This window comes from Paroedura picta, chromosome 4 (genome assembly GCF_049243985.1).
Source record: "Paroedura picta isolate Pp20150507F chromosome 4, Ppicta_v3.0, whole genome shotgun sequence".
Lineage (NCBI taxonomy): Eukaryota > Metazoa > Chordata > Lepidosauria > Squamata > Gekkonidae > Paroedura > Paroedura picta.
In genome coordinates, this window is record NC_135372.1 from 55,314,337 (window position 1) to 55,341,611 (window position 27,275).

Genomic DNA, 27,275 nt, shown 5'->3' on the forward strand with positions numbered 1-27,275 from the left:
TCTAAGATGTTTTTTGTTCATGTGTTCTCCTGGCCCTGATCTGACTTTGGAAACTTGCCTGCCATAAAAGGCAATGATCCAGGATAAAAGGCCACTGGCGAACTATGATCACGGTTCCACAGTACAGATTATAAAAACGATGTCTAGAATAGCACTCATAGACACTAAATTAGCTGCAAGCCCTTCATCCACAATTCCCCGGGGAAATCTTTAGATGGCTGTTCTTGTGTTTGCATGAAACAGCAAATGTTTCCATTCAGTATATCCAGTGATCATACCCACGATCCCCGATGTGGTACCTGAATTGTTCAGGAGGGCATTTCTGTAAAGGTAAAAGGGCCATTCACAACGAAGGGCTTGTAAACAATAACAACGGATATGGAATGAATTGTCTGTTTGCCATCATTGCATTGTTTTCTACTGAGGTAATATCATATTTTACACTATCTAATGATGCAGTACCGATCTTCAGCCTTGTATCGGCATTCAGAATCATGTCTAATATGCTATACTTGTTCCATATTTCTGTAATACTAGCCCTAGTGCACTAAGCAGATGTCACAGCCTTTCAGCTACACCAACGTACACTGAGTAATTGACCTTGAGTCCCCATGAGAAAGGGGAACAGTACCCACAAATGAATGGTGTGACTACTAAATCCCATTCTTCACACTTTAGGGGCTGATGCAGTAAAATCTCAGTTAGTTTTGCTGCCTGTAATTTAAAAAAAATTAAATGTACTATTTAATCATACAAAGCGAAAGACTGCACCAAGGGCATCTTTTAATTTCCTACTATTAATCTCCCTCCATGAAGCTATACATTCATTGGATTTTTTGAGTTTTGCAGATCGTGGTTTTGAGTTAATCGCAGTATCTCAGCAAAGAACTGAGTTTCTTTTCAGGAGAGGAAGTAGAAAAGGCCTCCACTAGTCACTATGCTGGTTTCTTTGTTCAATGTGGCCATCACAAGCTCTGCAGTAGAAGCAGCAGCCATGAGAGCAGGATGTTCAACAAGCAACCAAAAGACAGCATTTCCATAACCCACCAATTACACTAATGCCTGTCCACTGATGTTTCTGGTCATGCCAGGACACACACACAAAAATGAACTGTGATTTGGCTAGTTTCATGCCTATTTTTTATTCACGGTTGGATATTATGTAGAAATTTGCATCTGCATGTCATATTTCTGAGCTGTGTAGATGCTCGCCCACTGCTGACCACTAGGGGGCTGTCAGGTTTAAGATAATAATTTATTGCCAATGCTTTGGAAAGGAGGTACCATTCTGAATTACTACAAAACTGAGATATTTTCTAGGAATGACTATATAAAGCATATCTTTGAAGACAGCCATTAACCCCAGGGCAGATTTTCATGAATTAAACAGAGCAAGTTATTGCAATTAAAACTCTGTACCTTTCTTACAGGGCAATCCTATGCGTATCTACTCAGATGTTCCACGGTGTTCAACTGGCATTTACTCCAGGTTAACTGTGTTTAGGACTGCAGCTTCATAAGTGCAAGGCATTTCATCTTTTACCTGATTATGTGTTTGTACCAGAGAAATAACAGAAAATAGTAACCTGAATCCAGAGAAAGAATTAGACATGCTTCATCATTTTATAAATAAAGGATGAACTCTGTAGTTTAGCTATGTTGGTGGAATGAGCTCCCGGAAGAGTTGAGAGCCCTGCAGATACTTTCCGCAGGGCCTGCAAGACGGAGCTCTTCCATCAGGTTGAGGTGTGCTAAGGAAGAACTGGACCCCCCCCTTTCTTTTAACATCTTATTGATGGATGGAGATCTATCCTCCCATATCCTCCTCTGGAGGTCTTGGTTAGGGGGGAATTTTTTGCTGTTTTAACGCCAAATTGTATCTTGGATTTTTGTATGGATATTGTGCAATTTATATGGTTTTTAGGGGAATTTTATTGGGGTTTTAAATGTTGTAACTCGCCACGAGCCTTCCAGGAGTGGCGGGCTAAAAATCAAATAAATAATAATAATGATAATAATGATAATAGGAACACTAATTTAAACTGTTCATTAGACCTGTGGTTGTTATGGGCTGATTTTGAAAAAGGTTTTAGAGGTCTTGGAACACCTTAACATATACAGCTGTTATTCAAAAGATCATACCCACCACACTGTTCATCATGCACCCAGTGGCATTTCATATCCCTTTTCAGCTGAAGGTCAGAAGTCCCAGAGCAGCATTCAATGTAGAATTAGGGACTGCCCTTAGATAAATGTGGCCACCATGCCTCTATGGATTCTGATTTCTCCATTTGATATGCATGTTCATGATGATCAAATAATATTTTCACATTATTGCACAATCAGATATCTATGTTATTTCTTGTGTGACTCTTCAAAAACATGCACATAGTTTTCAGTTAAAGGTTACCCAATCTGAGCTCAAATATCTGGTTATATTGTTGGGTAGTTGCATTTCTTTTTATTAATAGGCATGTCCCAGAACTCTGGCTCAGCAACTGGTGATTTCCATCCTCACAGTGTGGTTATGCTTTCTATCTGCATGCCATGCAAATCTCTGCTACTCTGATCTGAAGCTGTAAGCAAATCATAGCAAAAAATGTTCTGAATGGGCTGGATCTAGACTGATTTTCCTGCTGATGTAGTGGGACTTGCGATTTCTGCTGATTGCCTCTTCTTGCTGCAACCCCCTGATTTGGCCCTCATGCCCCAAGAGTCCTGTCTTCCAGAGCAACATTTTGGGGAGATCTACGAGTTGTGGGGGGAGGGAAGAAAGTTCTGTTCTGCTGGTGGAAGTGCCTTTCCTTAAAGGAAAATGTAGCCTGGATCCAACTCATTATGCTAATGCAGTTTTGTGGCTTGACATTCTAGCCTTTGAACTTCTGATGCATACATCAAGTACAGCAATTATTGAGCTTGACAGCTGATGCCTAACTCTGTGTGAAACTGATTTTAAAAGTGCAGTTTATGAAAGGATTGGTGCATTACAAAAAGATGTCTGTGTCTATATTTTACTGTTTGAAAATCTAGGAGTATCTCCAGACATATAGAAAGGACCACAGAATTTTAGCTTGAGTGTAATTAAACCGTCAGTGTTTGTTATAGTTGTTTAAATACAGCGATTATTTGAATTAGCCAATCTGAGAGTTGTAATATACCAACAGAAAAGGCCTGAACTAAGTGGCTACAGACACCCCCAGCATTCATGCTGCCAGTTCCATAATTTAAAAAAAATATTTATTTGAATGTCTTTTCGTTTATATGTTGCCTTTCTCACTGGGACTCAAGGTGGACTACAGCTAGAACTATTCAGTCAATCATCCCCTACATTATAAAAGATGCACAACAAAATCCAGTAGCACCTTTAAGACCAACAAAGATTTATTCAAGGTGTGAGCTTTCGAGTGCAAGCACTCTTCTTCGGACTAATGAACAACCATCATAACAGTGGAAATACAAGGCAAAAGCTAATAAAAGATAATACTTGTGTTTATCAGCAAAGATTCCTAGTAAAACAACCCAATATAGTGAAGGACTAGGAGGGGAACAAAATACATTATCCTTAACAAAAGTTCACCACCCAAACTGATCCATTAGATCTCGGTTCTACTCCCTCTACTACAACAATGCCCTCAGCTTCTTTAATCTCAGACAATTACATCTTATCTACAGGAAACATCCTCAAACTCTGCCATAAGGGATTAAAGATCCTTGGTTATGAGTCATGCAGATTTCTGTAAGGTGTTTTCTTTCCCAACTATTCCCCCCACCCCTGCTGATATAAAATCACCCTCTAGTGTTGCATGCCCCCGTTTCACTATCTGAATTTGTTTTTATGGCTGAGAAAGTCGAAAGGGAGGACGAGCATGATTTCCCACTGCCCATTTCCCCAGTTAACAAGAAGTTAGGTGAGTGGTGTTCTCACACAACTCTCTCTTCTCCATTTGTGCAGCAAATACACCGACGTCACATGAACTGTGAGCAATGTTCCACTGTAAACACACGGTTGCCAAATAATGGCAGATTATAAAAGGAATGATCAGCGTGTATCCTGGTGATAACCAGCTCCTGAAACTCTGCCAGTATCCAAGGTGCCAGAACCCTCCAACTTCACTTTGTGAGAAGTTAGAACAGCCAATTTGTTCAGTCCTGGGAGAAAACTGGTCAAGCAGAAAAATAAGGGGAGGAATACAGCAGCACATAGGGGGGATCAACATGGAATGCTGCAACCATTTCCAGCAAGCCAGTGGAAAACAATGCCCCTCTCTAGCCAGAAGAAGATGCGTGAGCAAAAGGCCCTTTCGTGTTAAGAATGCTTTGAAGAACAGAGAGAGACTAACGGTGCCATCCTACACACAGTTATTTCCTTCTAAATTTTTGAACACAGTGAGCTTATAAGGGTATAACATTGCTTAAGAGGGTGCTATGAATATACTTTGACACAATTAGCGTGTTCTTTTTTTTTTTTAAGTCCCATCTAAGCAGTTCAAACTCAAGCCAGTTGTGCTATTCTTTTAAAAATTCTGCTGACATAGATCATACTTTAGTACTGAAACTATTTTTGCTTTCTGGAAAATCCTTGTCTCTCTCTTCACTGTATTTTGTTCTGGAGCTTGTGACATGTGGTGTACCCACACCATCATCAACATCCAACCATTTAGTTTTTCCAGCACAGAGTTCTCTGAAGGTAGTCTGTGCTGTTAGTTTTTTAAAAGGTCTTCTTCCTCCCAACTAGAAATGACTTTGCTTCACATTCCTTAGTTTATGAGATTTGCAGCAGCTGTACAGAAATGCCACTTTTTTTTTGGAGGGGGCAGTGGAATCCCACACACAACTCAAAAGTTCTTCACAATTTGTTCTTGACTCTTGACTTTTTAAAAATAATCCTCTATAGTAAGCATTGTTTATCCAGTTTAATGGCCCTTAAACACATTATTGTGTTAATTAAAATTTGATATACATCTATAAATAGCTCTTGTGTTATTAACAGTGGGTAACATGGACCAGGGGAGGGAGACCAAGAGTGTATTAATTAGCATCACTCTAAGTTTAGTTTAGATTATGCAAACTGTAGAGTTCTTTGTGAATTCTTGCATAGTTTACCATGCCAGTTAAGTATCAACATATTTCTGTGGATAATACAAATATTTTAAGATGCCTGCAAACTCTATAGTTTCTATAGCACTGAATTCACTGTAAAGAGATGAAAAATGGATATCACATTGCAGGACAGCTGAAATGTACATTGGGTATTTTAATTTGGGCTGGGTCTAGAGATACTAGCAATCTAAGATTAGGTAAACAAAATGTGTGGAAAATTATATAGCCACATCTGCATCTTCAACTTTGAGGAGTGCAGGAACGCTTCTGAATCTGACCACGGGAAAGGTATAAAAAGGTCCAGAGTAGGGAGGGGCCAGTGAGTTGGAGAATTATCTTACTGTCTTTTGTTCATGTCACAGAGAGGTAGAATTCCTGGGTCCCCTAGGAGGTAATTATGGAAGTAGTTTTTCACATTTATTTACTCTGCAATACTACGCTTGCTGAAATGCACACACCGTTTGTAAATTGTATTTTATATTTAATTTTGTAACTAAATTGAGTTCCCAGTCTGGGAGAAAAACAGGATAAAAATATTCTAATTCTAAACAGAGCCCGTGTTCCTGACTGGGTCAGCATAGCTGGTTAGGCTACACAGGACACCAGGGAGAAAGTATATCAAGCCCCACTCCCTCCCCCACCCTGCCCTTGATATTTACCAGTGTTGTCTATCTGTGAGACCCAGGTTTAAAACCCCGCTCTGCCATGTGACCTTGGGCCAATCCATCACACAGTCTTGGTCTAATTGATCTCACAGGACTGTTGAAAGGATAAAATGAAGGCAAGAACAAGGAAAACCAATGTGAGACCTATGATTCGGGAGAAGGTTCGATATAAATGAAGGAGATAAATAAATACATTAATACCTATTACACTTGCCACATTCATCAGGATGGAATCAGACTGAGTCGGTCTTTAGTTGGACACAAATTTGAACACATAAGGTTTGAGGTTACTTTTCTTGTATTCCTATTCTGCAGGCTTTAGTGATCCATCAATAGTTGCTCCTCAGCATAAGAGAGCCAACCTACTAAAACCATCTTTTAGTCTTCAAAGGAACAAGCATAATCCAGCAATAAGCAACCCTTTGCAAAATTACCCAGAGCTGTTCCACCAGCTTCAGCATAATTACTGTGCAATGAGAGTCTTGTATGCTTCAACCTTGGAGGCAGGAGGGTAATTCCAAAGTCCAAGAGGCCACTGCTGTTGTTTTAGCTGGCTGACTAATCATCTCTTCCGTTCTAAAAACTCCTGGGTAGTATCTATCTGGATTGGAAGCCAGTGTTTTTAGGCATGAATCATCACTCCCCCGCCCCATCTGTGTAAGAGAGAGACTCTGTAGGGACAGCCTATCCCTAGCGAGACAAAGATAACATGACATGAGCCCAATGAAGGGAGTCTTTTACTAGTATGTCCTGCAATGACCCTATTCTTTCCTCTTGAGCTGGTAGTCCAGAAAGTATTGCTGATTTCAACTAGTGGCTCCTAACTACCTAATTATCCAGGCATTCTTAATACATTTAGTTTAAGACTTAACCTACCTGTCCTTTATTTGCCTGTTGTGCAGCTTTTGTCTCAGTTTAATAGACAAGGCATGCAAGGGGGTATACACGGCCACCCTACGGCTCAGGTGCCTACTCAAGTCTTGTTCAATGGCACATATATACATATGAAGCTACCTTATACTGAAGCAGACCATCGGTCCAGCAAAATCAATAGTGGCAGTAGATCTCCAGGGTCTCAGGCACAGATCTTTCACATCACCTGTTACCTGAACCTTTTAATTGGTGATGCCACAAATTGAACATGGGATATTCTGCAGGCTCCATCACTGAGCTACAGCCCCTCTACAAATGATGCTTAGTCTCAGGACAGCTTTTAAAGGATTGCACAGATATTTTACTAGACACTGCAATCCCTAAGCACATCCTTCTAAAGCCAGAGAATTTGTGGGTAAGGATGCAACCCTTTCATTGCAATGTTACAATACTTTCCAGGTTGTTAAGTGTAAATTATGCTTTTGTTTATTGCCTTAACCCAGGGAATATCATGGATAAGACCAATTTTCCATTTACCAATTTACATTACTTCAAAATGTAATGATTCTATTACAGAGACATTCTCCTTACAATATTTTCCCAGTCATTCAGAATTATTTTTGCCCCTAGGAGATACCACTGACTGCTTCAACACGGAGGTTTTGCTGCAGTTTGGTATCTAAACTGAAATGTACTTTTTTGGGTAGCAATCATTTTATATTCTAATAGCAAGGTCAGCCAAATGTTTAGATACTTAAATGGTGACCGAAGCTGAGAACAGCCAAGACAAATCTTTCTGAAAAAGGCCCATGGTTTGCGGAAAAACACATAATCTAAGAAAAAAACAATGAGGGATTTAAAAAATTCAAAAAGGATAAAAGGGGCACATGTAGCTTTAAGCAAGGGATTCCCACAGTGACTGCTGCCAGGCAATCAAAGTATTCCAGGCCAGGTTTTTGTGAATTAAAAGGTAGAGGGAGGTCCTTTCCAGGCCTATGTTGACCTTTGAAGAATCTTTGCAGTCAGGTCTGACTAGGGTTGCCACCTCCAGGTTGGAAAATTAATGGAGATTCTGTGGTGGAATCTGAAGGGCACAGAGTTTGGGAAAGAAAGACAGCCAAATATATTGTCACAGAATGGTCGCGGCTTCTCCAAATCAGTAATTTTCTTCAGCAGGACAGATCTTTGTAATCCTGAGTTCAGTAGTAATTCTGAATGATCTTCAGGTCCATACTTACCTTACAGCAGCTGTCCTTGACCCCCGGTCTGGAGACCGGTATTGGTTCGTGGATCAGTCGGTACCGGGTTGCAGCTCCTCCTCTTCCTCCTCCCTGGCTGCTGCCTCGGGGGCTGCCCAGCCACTCCACCGCCGGCTCACCTTTGGTGCTGTCCGGCGGCCGCCATGCCTGGGGCTCCCCCTTGCCGTGGCACTACACAGCTGCTGCTGGCAGCGCCCCCCAGTGGGAAGTCAGGGGCGCCGGTGGGAAAACAAGCGGAGCAGGGGTTCAGGCCGTGGCGATGTCCCTCGGCAAAAGACTACCCCCCCCCCGGCCCTCAGTAAAATTATCAAGCGTTGACCGGTCCCTGGTGATAAAAAGGTTGGGGGCCACCGCCTTACAGGATTGTTGTATTAATAAAAAGGAAAATAATTTAAGTCGCTTCGGTTCCCATTGTGGTAAAGATAGGGTATAAATGAAGTAATATATAATAAATATAGCTGAAAATAGGAGGTAGATAAAAGGTAGGTTGGTGAATGATTGAGAATGAGGCAAGGAGAGAAATATGGGGCTTGCGGGGGGAAAAGAGGGAAATAAAATAGTGTGGGCAGGGAGAAAGTGAGGTGTCCCTACTATGGAAGCAAGCCTTTCTCGGTGACCAGCAGCACAACTGGACCACAGTTCTCCTAGGCAGAAGCTTCTGGGAGGGTAGGTTGAGGCAGAAATCTTAAGACAGATAAAAGTAGGTTGGCTATTGGATGGAAAGAAGTTAGGGTTGCCAACTTCAGGTTAAGAAATTCCTAGAGATTTTTTGGAGGGGGGGGTGGAGTTTGAGGACAAGAGAGACTTCAGAAAGGTATAATACAAAAGACTTCACACTCCAAAGTAGCCATTTCCTCCAGGGCAGCTAGGATTGCCAGCCTCCAAGTAGGGCCTGGAGATCACCTGGAATTACAGTTGGTTTCCAGGCTCTCCCCCAAATATCCAGGCATTTCCTGCTCAGGAGCCAGCAACCCTATGGAGGAACCGATCTGGAAGGTCTATTATAATTCCAAGAGTTCTCCAGGCAACCCTAGAAGGAGGAGGAGGAGGAATTGGTTCTTATATGCCGCTTTCCTCTATCCAAAGGAGTCTCAGTGGCTTCCAATCACCTTCCCTTTCCTCTTCACACAACAGACACCCTGTGAGGTGGGTGAGGCTGAGAGAGCGCTGATATCACTGCTCGGTCAGAACAGCTTTATCAGTGCCGTGGGGAGCCCAAGGTCACCCAGCTGGCTGTATGTGGGGGAGTGCAGAATCAAACCCGGCATGCCAGATTAGAAGTCTGCACTCCTAAATACTACACCAAACTGGCTGAAGAGAAGGAAGCAGGAAAAGGGGAGAGGTTATGGGGGCTTTCAGGAGAAGGTTCGAAAGAGAAAGAGGAAATAGTTGGGGGATGGGAAAATGTGATTCCTGCCACCAGTTCTTGCATGTTCTCACTTGTACTCCCCTAATAATCTACTTTCTGAGTATTCAACTGCTTTTGCTGCAATGTTTCCCAAATTTGACATGATGCAATCTCTTTGGAAAGAGCACTGTCAAAGTTCCTTTGCATGTCATGGATACAAAAGTGCACATTTTTGAAGATCCCACACCGATTAGTTGCATTTCCTTCCCTCACCCTTCCATTATCATAATTTTCCACATGCAACCAGAAGACTTTAAAAAAAATTAATTGCTAGATTGTTATTCTCTATTGCCATAATCTAGTATTAATCTGTTGTCATAATCTATACTGAATTCCCATTTTACAGTTTTTAAAGTCTCTAGTCTTTTTTGTTGATGAGATATAATAGGTGCATCTTTCTACTTATATCCCCATAATGAAAAGGTCTAGAGACTTTCTTTTTGTAAAACGAAGGCTGGGAATTCAGGGCTGAGGAAATGAAAGTGCAGGGAAAACTGCTCTGTGAAGGCTCCCTTGTTGCTGCAAATGGTTTTGCATATTCAGCAGCAAAGACGGCTACAGACAATCATTGCTAAGTGGAAACAGCATGAGTGATATAGGTTGTCTGCCTTGCCAAATGCTTATATTCTCCATTGGTACTTCCAAATTTCTGGACGTTGGAAAACATGTCCCACTTCTTTTTTTAGAGCCGCAACAGCTCAGGAGCTCAAATCAGCCTTGAAAACAGCCAGCCACGCCTCTATGTTTTTGAGTCAATGTTGGGGGACTATTTTTGACTATGAAACTGAAACCATTGCAATATCACTATTTTCTAATTGTCTCATCAGTGAGTTTCACTATGATCGTTTGCTTTCACTTCAGCATTCTTGCAGCATTAATCAGTTCATCAGTATTGTGCTTTGTAATCTGCATTAAGAGTTACTGCTGGAAGGAGAGTATAATGTAATGAATTTTCACTGACAGTAACAACTAAACAAAAACACTTTTTTATCCTGATTAACATATACCTGTTTGGCTACAGCGCTACAAGAATTTGTTCTTTCTTTTTTTAACCTTTGGGCATGATGGTAGCCTTCCTTAGCAGGTACCAGATTTCAATAAACTAAACAACCAGAAATGAAAGTTTCTAACATAATTTAAAAGTTATACTTTTTGAAGACTATATTATATGGTAATGATAGATAAAATAAAAATAATGTACTTACTTGGGCTTTAAATTCCACCTTTCTCCCCAAACAAGATTCAAACAAAAACTTATGCCATAAATAGCAATATTGTTAATATCAATTTCTAGTACAGGCTTTCTTGATAACCCTGGGTTTCCCAAGTGGGTGGGAGTTAATTTTTAATATATTTGTAAAAATTTGTTAAACGTTTATTGGATATTTTCATATCAACCCACTCCCATCTCCCAAAATGGCCAGTGATGGTCATGGAAAGGATCGGAAGGGGAGGGGCCCCAGGTGGGTGAGTACACAGGTATGTTTCCCAGTCCCAACCATATTTTGCAGGATGGTGCTACTTCTGGGACTTCTCAAAGCCTGAAGAATGTTTCAGGGATTTCTCAGTGGTAAAAAAGTTGATAAAGGCTGCTCTACTACTAGGAAGATATATATAAAAATATTTTAAAGTATGTCTTTTCAGGGGATGTGAGGTTAGGATTATCACCGTGGCTTGGAGCCTAAACAGTCTGAGTGTAGTTGCACTAGAGAAAGGCAACTTCCCTGCCTGCCCTTCTCACTGCAGAAAGAAGCACGTTTCCCCTCAGACGAGCCAACCTTGTTTCCACCGGGCATCCCTGGAGCCCACTCCTTTCACAGGGGAGCCGTTTTCGGCCAGACGGCCCTCCTACACACGCGTCAGCATCCCACCTTAGAAGGATGAGGTGTCCGACGGCCGGCCCGCTTCCTGCGGCTCAACTCCGTAGCGCGCCTCTTTGTGAGCGATACGCTAGGCTCGTTTCCAATTGGGGAGGATTATGGCTATCACTGCCACTGCCACTACTACTACCACTACCACTACTACTACTACTACATTGGGAAGCGTGACTTCTCTCCTGAGAGTAGCGGAGCGCACCAGCTCCCTCGGTCACGCCGGCGAGGAGGAGGAGAAAACTGCCTCTGACTCGGATTCCCGAAGGAGCCGGCTGCCTTTCGCTCCTCGCCTCGCGGCCTCCCCAAGGAGGAGCGTCCGATCCCGCCTCCCTGCCTCCCAGCTTCCACCGCGGCTCTCCTCCCCTCTTTGCTTTCCCAATTCCCATCTTCGAGAAAGGCGGAGCTGAGGCTACGGTCCCTCGCCGCCGCCGCCGCCGCCTCTCTGTGTCCTTCTCTCCGGCGCTCGGGAGTGGGGAGGGCGGGGGGCTCCGAGGTTCTCCGTCGGCGGGGACAGCAAGCAAGCAAGCAAGCAAGGGAGTGCAGCGTGTGCGTGGTCGTCGTCGTCGTCCTCGGCGGCAGCAGCAGCAGCAGTAGTAGCCGCCACCGCCTCGGGAGGAGTGACCCCCAGCGCCACAAAGGAGCGGCCGGCGGGCGGTGGAGTGAGCGCTGCCTGAGGAGTCGCCATGAGCTGGGGCGCGGAGCTGTGGGTGAGTCCCTGGCGCGCTCCTCATTGTGTCTGGCATTCATTGATCTCTTCCCGCCTCGCGTCGGCCGACAGGAGGGTGGCGAGGCTGGCTTCTGGGTGGGACGGGCGGACGGCGCTCCCCGAGGGTGGAGAGAGCCTTTCCTCGGAGACCCCCCAACCCCGAGGGTGTGGGGGAGCAATGGGGCTGCTTTGTGGAGGGGAAATGGGGTGGGGGGGGCATTGGCCGTGGAGCGTGAGGCGGCTGAGTCGGTGGTCGCGGCATCTCCCGTGCAAGGAGAGGGCGGGGCTTCGGATTCTCCTTCCAGGGTTTGGTTTCGCCGGGAGTCCTTTCTTCCGCACCTCATCGCGGGCCCGTTGTAGGTTGCCCCCCGACCCCAGTTCAGGAGCCCCCCCCCCCCCAGGACAGCCGAGACCACAGCGTCGCGTTCCTCATTGACTGACTGGATTTGGAATGTGGGGAGTCTGTCTGTCTTTCCCCTCAAACAATGGAGCGGCGTCGGGACGCACACCAGGAGAGATCTCTTTGTTTACCCGTAACATCAGTGATTATGTGCACAAGTTTTTCTTTTTTAGTTAAAGGAGGAAATAAAGATCTTTCAGGTTTGGTGTGAGTCAGCCGTGCTGTGACTGGCACCCTTGCTTCAGACAATGATGTGTAATAGGAAAGGGTTACCAATAACATAAAAAAGAGGTGTGTTAGACAGTCAAAAGGGGTTGAGTGACCTGTTCTGTTTCGCTTAGCAAATATACGTGGTGAGGACTGTTAACCTGGAATCAACATTTCTCTTGCATTTAATTGAACGTGAGGGCTTATGTGGGAGGAGTTGTTGACTCCAGTCTTGTTGATGTGGGTAGAATCTAATTTGAATCAACGGGAAACCCGTATATTAACGTTCTAAGATACTGTTGCTTAGTAATGAAATGTTTCTGCTTTGTGTTCAATATTATTATGCTTTCTGCTAAATGTCTGGGTAGATTGCTATGAAATGTCTGGGTAGATTGCAAGTAGTTCATCCCTCTATGAGCATTCTGTTTACTTTCCAAGAAAATCTTTATTACTGGGGCTTGTTGATGGTAACAATGGTCGAAAAGCTAATGACATGACATCGTGCCTATGGCACTAACTACCATACCTCCTAGTCATGACTTCCTTCTTTTGAGTCAATAATTGGATGGAGTGTGTAAAGAAATGAGAAATTTGAGAAAAATAATAATTACAGTGTCTTGTATATTATCATGGCTGCTATGTAACCATTACCATTGGACAAAGATGAAGGATTGTTTTAAATAAAATGTGTATATGCATGTGTATGTATGCTGCCAGCAAACCTGTCGTTCAGTGTATCTGCTTGTGGTCCTAACTTAGTTGGAGTTGTAACATTGGCTCCAGTAGGTTATAAGGGATGGGCTGTGTGGTAGTGTATCATGATGGTAACTGTGAAAACATAATATATACTATTGTTTGTATTATTGGCCAAAGTAGACATTGATGCTTTTGCAGAACATAATTTTTACATGAACATGACATGGTGAAGCTTCTTCCTCTTCTGTGTCCATCCTGCCGCTGTTTTTTATGTTCCAATCTGTTGATCTGCGATTATAGATTTATTTCATATGAACAGAGTTTGTGTCAGTCACTATGCTTTGTAGTCATTCTGTGAAGCCATCGTTCTCTCTCTGGGATGAGGGAGATCTTTTGGGAATCCTATGTTAACTTTTGCCAGTGCTGTAAATTATTAGGAAGCATTGTTTCTCTTCTGAATAATAAAGGGAAATATGTATGTGTGTCCTTTATAATTGCCAGATGTTTCTTTGCGGGGGGTACACAAGAATATATTAATAAAACACAGTTTCTTTTTCTGGATTTACAATGAGCTTTATTAAAACTGAATTCCTAGTGACTTGGCATTGGTCTCAGGCTATCATACTGCACTGATGTGGCATGATTTTTATGTGCATCTTTGTCCTCCCTTTTTGTTTCTGGCCTATACCCTAAGAGTTCCGCATATGCTGTATACCATTTTTGTGCCTTTCACCTCATTTAGGCATATTTCTGGTAATATTAATTTTGTGTAGTACAAGAAGAAAACTTTTCAAGCAATATTAATTTGCCTGAATGCTTGTACCAATACATTTTACTTACAGTATTAATTGAAATAGTATTTCTACAAATTCAACAAATTACTTTTGCCTTTTAAAAACAGTGGCATATTGAAGTATGTCTTAATGCATGAAAGTAATCTTAAGTAATTGAGATGAAGTTAGCATCACCCACTGTTGCTGAATCCCTCCTCCCATTGCCATCACTTCAGTGATCTACAGCCTGCGGTAAAGGGTTGTGTTTTTGTATTCTGCAATAACCAACTTGCAGTTTTGGAACAATGTTGAAAGTGGATGGTATTCTAGTATTCTAGATACCAGCAAGATATGGAATAAAATCATAATTGAGTTGCAGTAAAGGTTTTCACACACAATCCTAGAGTGCTGGCAAAGAGTGTATGAGTCTTTTGAAGGTATGATTTAGGCTGCTGATATCTTATTGATTTCATTTGGGCATTAACATATTGTATGTAGCGCAGCATCCTACATTCAAAGTCTCTTTGCAAAATAAATGAGGTGGAAATGATGGTATTAAATTGCTATTAGAGCAATGAAAAGTTTTCTGTCTAAGAACTGGAGAATCTGTCTTGTCATTGGTATTTAAGAAGAATGTATCCTTAATAATAACACATTGTTTTTAAAGTACATATGGAATTGCAGATTACTGCCAAAGGATGACGTGTCATTGGTTTCATTCTGTGTAGTAAAGCAATCCAGTATGTGAGATCACTATAATTGATAAGTAAATCTCAAATTACACACACACACTCAAATGTATCTCTTGTAGGTTAATAGTATTTTTAAAAAGCAGCCTTGTGAGTTTTGACAATATAGTAATGATTGGATGGAATACAAGCACACATCAGTACAACTGTGGTATGTTTGTACCCTTACATTTTTTTCATAATAATTACAGGTATGCGCAATGTGGTTTCGTGCAGAATTTTTTTTTGCTGTCAAGTTACAGCTGACTTATGGCAACATATTCTACAATCAAACATCAGAAAACTATGAAACAGTTTTTGTTGTATTTGATACTAGAGGGGGAAAAAAGGTTTTACACTGTGTAAAAAGGCAATGACTTACCTATGAAATTAAAGAAAATTAAACAATATCACACCATACATTCAAACACCTTACTATATGATGACAAAACATACAATGAAAAAGTAATTCATAATAAAAGATTGTTTTTGATGCAGGTTTGTTTGGCATTCAAATTGTTCCTGTTTAAACATGTTTTTCCAAACGTTTTATCTAGCTGTAAAATGTTCAGTTTGGCCAGATCTCATAATTTCAATCAGGGAATAGTCTTAGTTTCCTGCTGTTTTTCAAAAACTATTCTAGATACCAGTAATTTATGAAACAACATTGTTTTGCTGAGGCTGCCCCTTTCAAATAGGTTCATGCAGTGTCAGGTTGGTTTTCAGTATATTATTTGCGGTGCCAGAATTATTTGGCTTTCATGAAGGTCTGGCAAGAATGGAGAAAATCTCCTATCCTGAACACAGGCCAAATATGTCCAGCTGTGTTGTTGCATCTATAGCGAGGGTCGTCATCCCCTGAGCTGCGACCTGCTGCTGGGCTGCGAAAGCCTCGGAAGTGGGCCGGCGGTGGCCACGCCTCCCTCTCCCCACCTGCCCCCACAGCAAGAGGTTTGCCAGGCTGCGAGGTAATCGGCCGCCAAAGCAGCCGATTTGCTTGCGGCCCAGTGAGCTTCTCGCTGCGGGGGAGGGAGGGAGGCGCGGCCGCCAACACTCCGGCTGGCGCAAACTCGCATGCGTGTTTGCATGCACTCTCCCCCCAACCCCTGCTAGCGGTCCCCAGCCTTAAAAAGGTTGGGGGGCGCTGATTTATAGGACAGTTGTAGTCAATCTGTGGTCCTCCAGATGTCCATGGACTCAAATTCCCATGAGCTCCTGGGAATTGTAGTCCATGGACATCTGGAGGACCACAGGTTGAATACCCCTGCTATAGGATATTAAGTAACTTTGATACTTATAGGTTCTTCCCCCCCTTCAAGGGAGAATATAGATTTTTTGTGTGTATTTTTTCCCCTAGACCAAACACTGGCAGGGGCTCATGGGAATTGTAGTCCATGGACATCTGGAGGACCACAGGTTGACTACCCCTGCCCTAGAGTAATAGAATAAAAGAGTTGGAAGGACCTCATGGGTCATCTAGTCCAACTCCCTGCACTATGCAGGACACTCACAACCCTATCGCTCATCCACTGTAACCTTCCACCCCCTTGAGCCTTCACAGAATCAACCTCTCCGTCAGATGGCTATCTAGCTTCTGTTTAAAAATTTCCAAAGATGGAGAACCCACCACCTCCCGAGGAAGCCTGTTCCGCTGAGAAACTGCTCTAACTACCAGGAACTGCTTCCTGATGTTTAGACGGAATTTCTTTTGAATTAATTTCATCCCATTGGTTCTGGTCCATCCCACCGGGGCAAGAGAGATTTAATCATTAAAATTGTCTTCTCATTTTTAGGTGTAGTACAGTCTACCAACTTAATTGGATACATCTGAACCAAAGTGCATCTTGGCTTCTTTGATATTTCATTTAAGATAGACTTTCTTTAATACGGCCTTTCTCAATCTGTTTACCATTGAAAAACCCTGAAGCATTCTTTAGGATTCGAGAAACCCTGGAAGTTATTTCAGCAGGGTACGCCCCCAGGAGTTACATGTCATCAGAAGTGACATCACCCTGACACTCCCAATGGATGTGACATCATGCTCTGTCACCCTTCCCAATATCAGGAACAGCCTGGAGGGCTGGGGCAGGCATCCCCCCAATGCAGTTAAGTTAAAATGAGAGTATCTTTCTGGACTCCAGTCACTACTATGTGCAATGGCCTTGGCCAGCAAGGATTTATATGACCAGGACCTCTTAGCCATTATGTATAAGTAGAAAGGTAAAAGAGGTCGGTAAAATGAGTACCCAGCTTGCTGGGGGGTAAACGGTAATGACTGGGGAAGGCACTGGCAAACCACCCCGTATTGAGTTGGCCATGAAAACGCTAGAGGGCATCACCCCAAGGGTCAGACATGACCCGGTGCTTCAACAGGGGATACCTTTACCTTTACGTTATAAGTAGAAAGGGAGTGGCAGTCAGAGGGGAAGGGCTGGCTAGACCTCTTTCACAAGTATTGGGGGCAAACGTTTTCTTGCCCACAGACAGACCCCCAATTTCCTTGCCTACATATAACATTTAAGGAAATCTGTTCTAATATAACTGGAGTATACATCTGCACATATATATTCTCACATTGCCTGCTGGCACCCAAATTTCTTCTCATTTCCGTTCCTGTCACAGATCTTGATTACTGCCTTAATCCAGTCTCAGCTATCACCCACTCAGATGCATCTTCATCTAGCCAGCCCTTCCTGGCAATTAACCCTCCCCCTGTCCTCTCTCTACCTATATGTACTGGTTGAAGATATTTTGTTCCACAGTATCTGACAAAGTGTGCGTGCACATGAAAGCTTATAGCTTGAATAAAACTTTTGTTGATCTTACAGGTGCCACTGGACAATAAACTTTGTATATCATTTAAGATAGCCCCAAGGAGATTAAGCAAAATGGTCTTTCACTTGTATCTTCCAGAGAATAATTATAATCTTCTAGAAGAACTTAAAGAGCCTCTTGTGGCGCAGAGTGGTAAGGCAGCCGTCTGAAAGCTTTGCCCATGAGGCTGGGAGTTCAATCCCAGCAGCCGGCTCAAGGTTGACTCAGCCTTCCATCCTTCCGAGGTCGGTAAAATGAGGACCCAGCTTGCTGGGGGGTAAACGGTAATGACTGGGGAAGGCACTGGCAAAACCACCCCGTATTGAGTCTGCCAAGAAAACGCTGGAGGGCGTCACCCCAAGGGTCAGACATGACTCGGTGCTTGCACAGGGGATACCTTTACCTTTACCTTAGAAGAACTTAACTTTGGCATTTTCTTCTGGATGTGAGTTTGAAAGAGGAAAAAAAACTGTAAGGTCCTGTCAACTTGGTTATGAATAGATAAAGTTGTAATGGAGTGTAGTTAGGGCAGAAAAGATCTTGCACTCAGGTATTGCAAAACATTTTGATTTTGGATTGGATTGAGTGTTTTTTTCCTTTTTTCTTAGTTCTCTTAATTGGCTTATCTATATACTCCTTGAGGATTCTTTAAGACCATCAGATAAAACGCTCTCTACAAGTTCCTTAGTAGAACTAGCTCCCTTACTTAATGATGAAATAGATATGAAAAGCCCACAGAAAAGTTACCAGTCGTCCTGCCTGAGTGTATCAAATGGCACCTGGAGTGACAGGTTTGGCAAGTTGCTTGCCTGGAAGGCATTATTCCCTCCAGATGAGCTGGCAAATGCCGAACTGTAGATCTGTTTCACTCTGGAATGGAAATGTTTGTCCAGGCATGAAAACACAATATAAAAACATTAAATGGTCTTAGTTGGCCAGTTATTGCTCCAGCTGTATTTTGGTTTACCTAATAGCATTAGTCAGTATCTTTCCAGCAGTTGTCCAAATTCATGAAAGTCTGACACTTGCAGATCTGTTTCCAAAGAATGTGTATCATTGGTATTGAGATCTTTTCTCTACGGTTCCAATATCTTTGTGAATCTATTTGTAATTTTTTAAACAGTTGTGCCGGGTGACAATGCTGCTGAATTTTAATATTAAAAGAATATTTGTTTAAATTAAATAAAGCAGTGGTCCCCAACCTTTTTATCACCGGGGACCGGTCAACAATTGACAATTTTACTGAGGCCCGGGGGGTGGGGTAGTTTTTTTTGCCGAGGGACATCGCCGCCGCCTGAGCCCCTGCTCTGCTTGCTTTCCGCCGTCACCCCTGACTTCCCACCACCCACTGGGGGGCGCTGCCAGCAGCAGCTACGCAGTGCCACGCCGAGAGGGAGCCCCAGCCATGGCAGCTGCTGGGGAGCACCAAAGATGAGCCAGCCGCAGAGTGGCAAGGCAGACCCCGAGGCAGCAGCCAAGGAGGAGGACAAGGAGGAGCTGCGGCCCGGTACCAGCTGATCTACGAACCAGTACCGGTCTCCGGACCGGGAGTTGGGGACCACTGAAATAAAGCAAACATTTCATTTGTGGTTTGATTGCGCTTTAAGATATTGTTTTCTTATCTATCCCAATAATCAGAGTCAAAAAAAGTCCTCAAAGAAAAAACTTGTCAAAATGCTACCTAAAACATCTAAAATGGGTGATAGCATGAAAAGGACAGAAGTATCTTGTCTAATATACTGCCCTCCCTGAAGGCTCAGGATGGTTTACATGAAATGGGAACAATATAATTAACTCAGGTGGTAACAACAGTAACAATAACAACAATATAATGATAATATCAAACATTGTAGAATGGTAGAATACTTGAAACATTTATTAACTCGTACTGAGGCCCAGTAGTTTGGGCATATCTGTAATGATTGTCATTGGAGGGAGGCTTGGGGGCCAGTGGGAAGCAGTGGTTCAGATCAACCTCAACCAAATGCCTGGTGGAGGAGCTCCCTTTTGCAGGCCCTGCAGAACTGTTCAGGTTCCATCAGTGCCATAATCTCCTCTTGGACCTCATTCCACCAGGTGGAGGCCAGGATGGAGAAAGCTCTGACCCAGGTTGAGGTCACACGAGCTTCCTTGGGGCCAGGGACCACCAGGAGGTTGGAGGTGGTAGAGCACAAGGCTCTTTGGGTGATGTAGGCAGAGAGGCGATCCCTCCGGTATACTGGGCCTAGGCCATGTGTGGTCTTAAAAGTGATAACCAAAATCTTAAGCCTGATCCAGATTTTGTCCAAAAGCCAGTGCAGTTACTGGAGGATGGGCTGGATGTGGGACCTCTGAGGTGTGAGGACCTTTGCAGCTGCATTTTGGACCAGTTGTAGTTTCCAGATCAAGGATGAGGGCAGGCCAGCGTAGAGCGAGTTGCAGAAGTCCGGTCTAGAGGTGACCGTCACGTGGATTGCTGTGGCTAAGTGTTCCAGGTCCAAGTAGGGCATTAGTAGTTTGGCTTTGTGAAGGTGGTAGAATGCCAGCCGTGCTACCTACGTGGTCTGAGCCTCCATTGAAAGGGAGGCATCAAGAATCACCCCCAGGTTCCTTGTGGAGTGGGCCACTGATAGCTGCACTCCATCCAAGTTGGGGAGGCATGCTTTCTCGCTTGGACCTTTCTTGCCCAGCCACAGGACCTCCATCTTTGAAGTGTTGAGCTTCAGAAGACTCTGCTTGAGCCACCCTGTCACTGCTTCCAGGCAGCTGGCTAATGTTTCTGGGGGAGATTCAGGGCAGCCATCCATTGAGAGGAAGAGCTGGATGTCATCAGCATATTGGTGGCAACCCAGCCCAAACCTCCACACCAGTTGAGCAAGAGGGCACATAAAGAGTATCTCCCAGAGGGGGACTACTACTCTTGTGTCCAATGTTTTTAGTAGCCATGATGGACATGGATCTAGAGAGCAGGTGGTTGGCTTCACTGCCTTTAGCAACTTGTCCACTTTGGTCAGTGTGAGTCATCTGAAGTTACTCAGAGTACTCTCCAAAGATGGCCATGGAACCTCTAGTTCACTTTCTGTTTCTAAAGTAGAAGGGAGGTAATGGTGGACTGTCAAGATTTTATCTGCAACGACTCACAAAGGCCTCACAGCTGATGTCCAACTGGCTATTATTTTGGCGCCCTTCCTCTATGGTGGTAAGAGATCAAACTACCCTAAATAATTGCGCTGGGCATGAGTTAGCAGATGCGATTTCATTCAAGTAGAATTTGCATTTTACCAACTTCACTGCCATTCATAGGCTCTTAACTGCATTCTATAGGATATTCTTGCCATTTCGTCACAAGTCTTCCTCCAGTCTCACTTCAGTCATCTCAACTCTCATTTCTTCTCGTGGAGCTCCTCAGTGTACCAAGGGGCCTGCTTGAAACAGGGGCGGAGAGGATGTCTGGGAGCAATCTTGTTGATGTCAGCCCACATTCTGTTGTGCCTGTCATTGATCAGTTCATCTAGAGAAGTACCGGGAGGCACTGAGTCTCACAGAGCGTTCAGAAATCCAGTTGGATCCATAAGTCTTCTTGGGTGAGCTAAAATCTGCTCGGGACCCAACTGAGGAGGTGGTGGCAGCCCTAGCCAGGCCTTCATAGTGGTCTGACCACAGCATAGCTGAAACCAGATCCATATTCGGCCCTGCATTGAAAACGAGGGTGTGACCTGCTTGATGGGTAAGACCAATAACAAATTGCGAGAGCTCCAGTGTAGCCATGGCTGACACCAGATCCGGCCTGTTCCTAGAGCCCTGTTATTGTCAGGTTGTTATACTTCTGTAAGTAGCAGAGTGGAATTCTGTTTCTACCCCTTAAAACCACACATATACCATCTATCCCCAGAAGCTGTTTCATCCACTTTGAAGACTGAATCTAGGGCCTTTTTCATCACATGTGTGAAATGAGTCGAAATGGTGTGGACAGCTTAAAAAGTCAAAATATAATAAGTGAGAGATAATAAAAATTAATACATTGACAGCTGGGATAACTGGGAGCCAGACCGGCACTAGGGTTGCCACCTAGCCTGGAGAAAGTGTTGTTGTCCTTTGATAGAAACTCAGTGGAATGTTATTTACTTCCATGCAACAAAAAGCTTCAGCTCCAATTTTCCACACATTCAGCTTTTATTAAAAGACAGAACATTTTTCTCCATGCCTATTACCACTGTATTTCAGCACCATAGTCAATTTATGACAAAGGTGAGAGATTTATGAACATGGATTTTTTCCCCTAGTGACATGCTGCTAATAAAGTATTACATTTTGTTTTGTTTCTGTATAATCACAGTGCTGTATAGCAGTGGTCCCCAACCTTTTTATCACCAGGGACGGGTCAGCACTTGACAATTTTACTGTCGGGGGGGGTAGTCTTTTGCCAAGGAACATTGCCGCCGCCTAAGCCCCTGCTCCACTTGCTTTCCCGCCGGTGTCCCTGACTTCCCACCGCCCACTGGGGGGGGGGGTGCTGCCAGCAGCAGCTGCTCAGTGCCATGCCGAGGGGGAGCCCCAGCCATGGTGGCCACTGGAGAGCACCAAAGGTGAGCTGGCAGCAGAGTGGCAGGGCAGTCCCCGAGGCAGCAGCCGGGGAGGAGGAGCTGCAGCCCGGTACCAACTGATCCACGGACCAGTACTGGTCCCTGCCCCGGGGGTTGGGGACCACTATTGTATAGTTCAGTGGCATCTTGGCAGGTGATTTTTGTCAGGTGCCTCTGTCCCCCCCCCTTTCTGTTGCTTCTGGAAAGGATTGAGGGGGGGAGGTCTACTCCCGTGTGTATAAAAACCTGGGTCCGTTCTAAGAGCGATGTTGCAGTCAATTTTCCTGTATACGTGTTGCCTTGGCTGAGTGAACTGTCTGTGCATCCCTGCTTTCAGTAAACCAACTTTCTGGTGAAGTGCTGAGTGTCGGTAGTCACTGGACTTGGATATCGAGTAGGGGACTGCATCTAACTGCTGGGGTTCGTGACACTTTTAAGATTCATCCTTGTGGGTAATTATGTCTTTTTCCATCAATATAGCAGGAAAAGATGGGAGAACGGCATTTTGTAACACCAGAAACAGGATTAATTAAATGCTCACCCTTGATACTGATTAGATTGATGAATATATTCAATTTCACTTGACTGATCTTGTGACTATAGTTCATATCGGGATTAAAGTGCCTTGTCAGTGTCCACTGTATCCATTCTTACACAAAATGGTTTATGCCAACATAATTTGATGGATATTTATCACAGTTCCAACCATCAAAAGTGGTGTTAAGTTTTTAAAATGAGACTAATAAAATTAATTAATATTACAACTGCACCAAATACTTCATGATTCTATTAGTTTTCTTAGAGGGATGCTTCAGTTTTTATGTACCAGAGAAATCAAGCTGCTTTATTGGTTTAGTATTTAAATAACATTTTGTAGGCTAAAATCCCTTTACAGTGGGCATTAAACAGTGTTTTGGAAATTGTCCCACCCCCTGCCATTTAGTACGTGGTATTTGTTCTTTTAAGATTGCTGCTTATCAGATATTTGCAGATGAGGGAGGGACTGTTGAAATTCATATGGCAGATACTGCTACCTAACAAACATGGTTAGTGAATATTTTTTCTCTCTGATTGATTGATTTAGAAAATGTTTATGCTGCCTTTCTAAGAATCCTGCCTGGAATGACATACAAAATAAAACATTAAACATTAAAAATAGTTAAAATTCAGCATTAAAACTCTACCCAGAGCATAAACAGTTAGACCATTTTGCTGCTTAAGATGAATAACGGTTTTCAGAGTAAAACATACTATAAAGGTGTGGCTGAAAGATCAACCTCTTAATTAAAATCCTGGGTAAACAGAAATGTTTTGGCCTGGCTCCTAGAAGAGTGTAACGTAGATACAAGCCAAGCCTTTGGGGGTGGGATTCCATAGGTAGGGTGCTACTTGGAAAAAAGTCCTTTCTCTGGTTGCCAATGTCCTCAGCTCTGAAGGCAGGGGCATAGAGAGCAAAGCTCATGACGTTTGTCTTAAATTGATCCTGGAAAGACAAGTATAATGCTGAATGGAAAGTTGGAAGTGTTGAAGGATATTATGTTCCCCACTTTTAGTGGGGTTCCGGTGATTCAGTTAAGAGTTTTGGAGTTATACTAGATCCAGCATTATTGCTGAATAAGAAAGTTAAAGCAGCTGTTTTTTTTAAAAAAAAGCTTTTCTCTCAATTCAGCCTAGTCCAAAACATGGTTTTACCTTGATTCAGCTGATCTGGCCACCTAAATTCATGCTACAGTGATATTGAGTCTAGACTGTTGTAATATGCTATACATTGGTCTTCTCTCAAAATAGATTCAGAAACTCCAGTTGGTGCAGAATGCTATGGCTCAGCTATTATTGGGAACTAGGTGGCACATACAGATCACTCCCATTCTGCAGTAACTCCATGGACTGCCCATCTGTTACCAGGTTAAAGTATTGGCTATCACACACAAACCACTTCATGGCCTTGTACCCTCATATCTGTGAGACCATCTGCCTCCCTATGCTGTACCACATCAGCCTCTTCTCAGAACAGGGCCAACTTGTGAATGAGCAAAACCTGCAATTTCCCTTACACATGCCTTTTCTGTTGCAGCTCCCGCTTTGTGGAATGGTCTGTTTGTGAATGAGCAAAATCTGCAGTTTCCCATACACATGCCTTTTCTGTTGCGGCTCCCGCTTTGTGGAATGGTCTGTTTGTGAATGAGCAAAATCTGCAGTTTCCCATACACATGCCTTTTCTGTTGCGGCTACCGCTTTGTGGAATGGTCTGTTTGTGAATGAGCAAAATCTGCAGTTTCCCATACACATGCCTTTTCTGTTGCGGCTCCCGCTTTGTGGAATGGTCTGTTTGTGAATGAGCAAAATCTGCAGTTTCCCATACACATGCCTTTTCTGTTGCGGCTACCGCTTTGTGGAATGGTCTGTTTGTGAATGAGCAAAATCTGCAGTTTCCCATACACATGCCTTTTCTGTTGCGGCTCCCGCTTTGTGGAATGGTCTGTTTGTGAATGAGCAAAATCTGCAGTTTCCCATACACATGCCTTTTCTGTTGCGGCTCCCGCTTTGTGGAATGGTCTGTTTGTGAATGAGCAAAATCTGCAGTTTCCCATACACATGCCTTTTCTGTTGCAGCTCCCGCTTTGTGGAATGGTCTGCCAGAGGAGGTCAGGAACGCTCCAACTATTCTGACTTTCTTCAAACTATATAAAACTGGATTTTTGAGGGCTTTTCTATGCAGATAATTTATTTTATTTATTTGACTATTTATATTCCTCCATGTCTTTGAAAACGTGTGAGGTAGCTCAAAAATGATTCACTAAGTTATTTGGATAAACTATTAGGAACTCTGATCTATGCTGCTGTGTATAGTTTGCTGTAAATTGGAACCTATTGTAAATTTTTCTTCATTTAATGTGTTATGCTAACAATTTCTGTTCTGTAAATGTATATGCTGATTCACTTAAATCCTATTTCATTGTTTATTGAAGGACCAATTCCAATTATGTTGACTCACTCCGTGTAATCCGACTTGAGTCCCACTGAGAAAGATGAACTACAGATAACATAAATATTGTGACTGTATGCCCCTAATATGTGAATACATGCTTTCAAAGGTATAGTAGATTGATCAGATTGATAAGACTTGTTCCCAAATGGCATTTAACATATCTGCACCATAGAACGTTGGCTTTCAGCATCAGATATGCTGACTTAACACCACACTAAGAACCAAACTTGCTGCTCAAAATGCATGACATTGATATTAGTATTTTTGTAGGGGGCAGGAAATTTGAATTGGAAATCTAGAGAATTTTCCTATTCAAATTTAAATAAATAATTTAAGTAATGTTAGCAAAGGAAAGCAAATATACCATGTGCAAACACTGGGGCTTAGCCATACTTCATATCCCACATTTAGTCCGTCAGACATGAGTGATTTGTTGCATAACGGCTCTGACAACCATAGATAAACAGATGGTACATATGTGGGGCAGAAAATTTTCAACAGAAGAATTTCGTCCATTGCTGCTACATGATTGGTAGAATTATGTGTAACATGGATCAAGCACCATCTTTTTAAACAAATTTCTCTTAAGCTTGCAAATGCTAATCCTAAGTATAAAGACTGTCTTCCTGAGAACTACTGTTATGGATTTAGAAGGAATTTTGACGGTCATATAGCATGGAGTGAGAAATTTGACTGCAGAGCATCCTGTGTATGAATGCTAGCAGTTATGATCTTGGTAGGAGTGAATTCTTGCTCTTTCATTTACTACAGATGAAAATACAAGACCTATTGAAATGTGGGACATAGATTCTAAAATCCAAAAAATAACTTCATATTGTTTCTGGTCTTTGAAAGATTTGTTTAGCCTTTGTTGTGGAGATTAATATCCATATCAGCATTTCCTTTCCCACCAAGCTCTTCCCAATAACATGGTTGCAGGGAATTTTGGGACTACTTCCCATGGTTGATGCCTGTAGCTGGAAAAGCACCTTAGAAGGACCTTAATGGTTTGTGACCTGCCAAGTGAAATGCAACCTATTATCTATGTGTTGCGGCTCATCTGGTGCTTAACAACTCTGTGATTTTGCAGTTGGTTCACAATTCATTACTCATGATGTAAGATACAGTGCGTAGTGGTCATATGTCTGCACAATTTCTGCAAGTCACTTCTTAGTGAACGTGCCACCAGCTCTCTGTGTGATGTCTCCTGACTTGTTGAGGCTGTAAACAGGAACTCTCTATTACCTTAGAGTTAGTGAGATAGACAGGAACATTGACCGCTCACCTTTAATCTCACTGACCTGTCCCTAGAGGGTAATTTCATGTTTTCCCCAGCCTCTTTCTCCTCCATCTCTCAAGCCTGCACCGTGATGGCAGGGAGATGCCTCAAGCATCTCTCTCCATCCAGCTATTTAGACTAGAATAGGAACCTTATCTTTACCTCTAATATGTAGTATTATTATGTTCTTTATTAAATACCTTATTTGCCGGCGTATAAGACGACTGGGCGTATAAGACGACCCCCCAACGTTTCCACTCAAAATACAGTACTATGGGCCACTATGGGCAGCTATGTCTATCCCAACTGAAGTGCACCCGGTGTATAGTACGACCCCCCCACTTGGAGGCATGTTTTTCAGGGGGGGAAAGTAGTCTTATACGCCAGCAAATACTGTAGTTCTTATATTAACTAAGTACTGGGTTTGTGAACTTGTCTTTCTTTGTTTGTTGTTTTCTCTGACCCACACGCACTCTGCTCACAGGCTGCGCTAATTGCCCTACCAAGGCACTCTGCTAACTTTCTGGATATTAACACCTTATGTGCCATGGTTGATCCAGATCTCATTATGGAAGCAGCTAAAACCTGATGCCTTTCTGTTGTTGATGTTATTTAGTGACTTTGAAATCTAATCCGCACTGAAATCCCCTGACAATGCTTAGTCTTCAGGGCAGGAGCTTTTTAAAATTTGGAGTTCTTTTAAAATCTTTATTGTAAAATCTAGATCATTTGGACTTTTGAATAGGGATACCAGTCAGGCAGCTGTTTGGTTTGATGTTGCCTCCATATTTCTTCAGAGCGCAGGTGGGCTTGAACCTAGTTTTTTCAACAGGCTCCAGACTTCCCTACTGAAATGTGTGAAATCCAAATTTGCAGTTGCTGTGGTCCATTTTGGTCTGCATGCAGCATCGAGTTCATGGAGTAGTTTATCTACTAATTCTG

General features: G+C 43.0%; 1 protein-coding gene and 1 long non-coding RNA gene across 4 annotated transcripts in view; one reads left to right on the top strand and one right to left on the bottom strand.

The window, feature by feature from the left end:
• The window catches only part of LOC143835391 (uncharacterized), a 23,287-nt gene extending 11,811 nt beyond the window's left edge, over window positions 1-11,476 (bottom strand). Inside the window, exon 1 of the long non-coding RNA XR_013230119.1 lies at window positions 11,177-11,476. This is a non-coding gene — a long non-coding RNA (uncharacterized LOC143835391). The remainder of the gene's footprint in view (window positions 1-11,176) is intronic.
• A 22-nt stretch (window positions 11,477-11,498) lies between these two features.
• Window positions 11,499-27,275, top strand: part of FNBP1L (formin binding protein 1 like) — a 95,908-nt gene continuing 80,131 nt past the window's right edge. For 2 of the 3 annotated variants that reach the window (XM_077332925.1, XM_077332926.1), the window contains exon 1: window positions 11,499-11,886. In XM_077332925.1, coding sequence (XP_077189040.1) covers window positions 11,863-11,886 — 24 coding nt within the window. In that variant the 5' untranslated portion in view covers window positions 11,499-11,862. The remainder of the gene's footprint in view (window positions 11,887-27,275) is intronic. The other variant, XM_077332927.1, reaches the window with a different exon arrangement.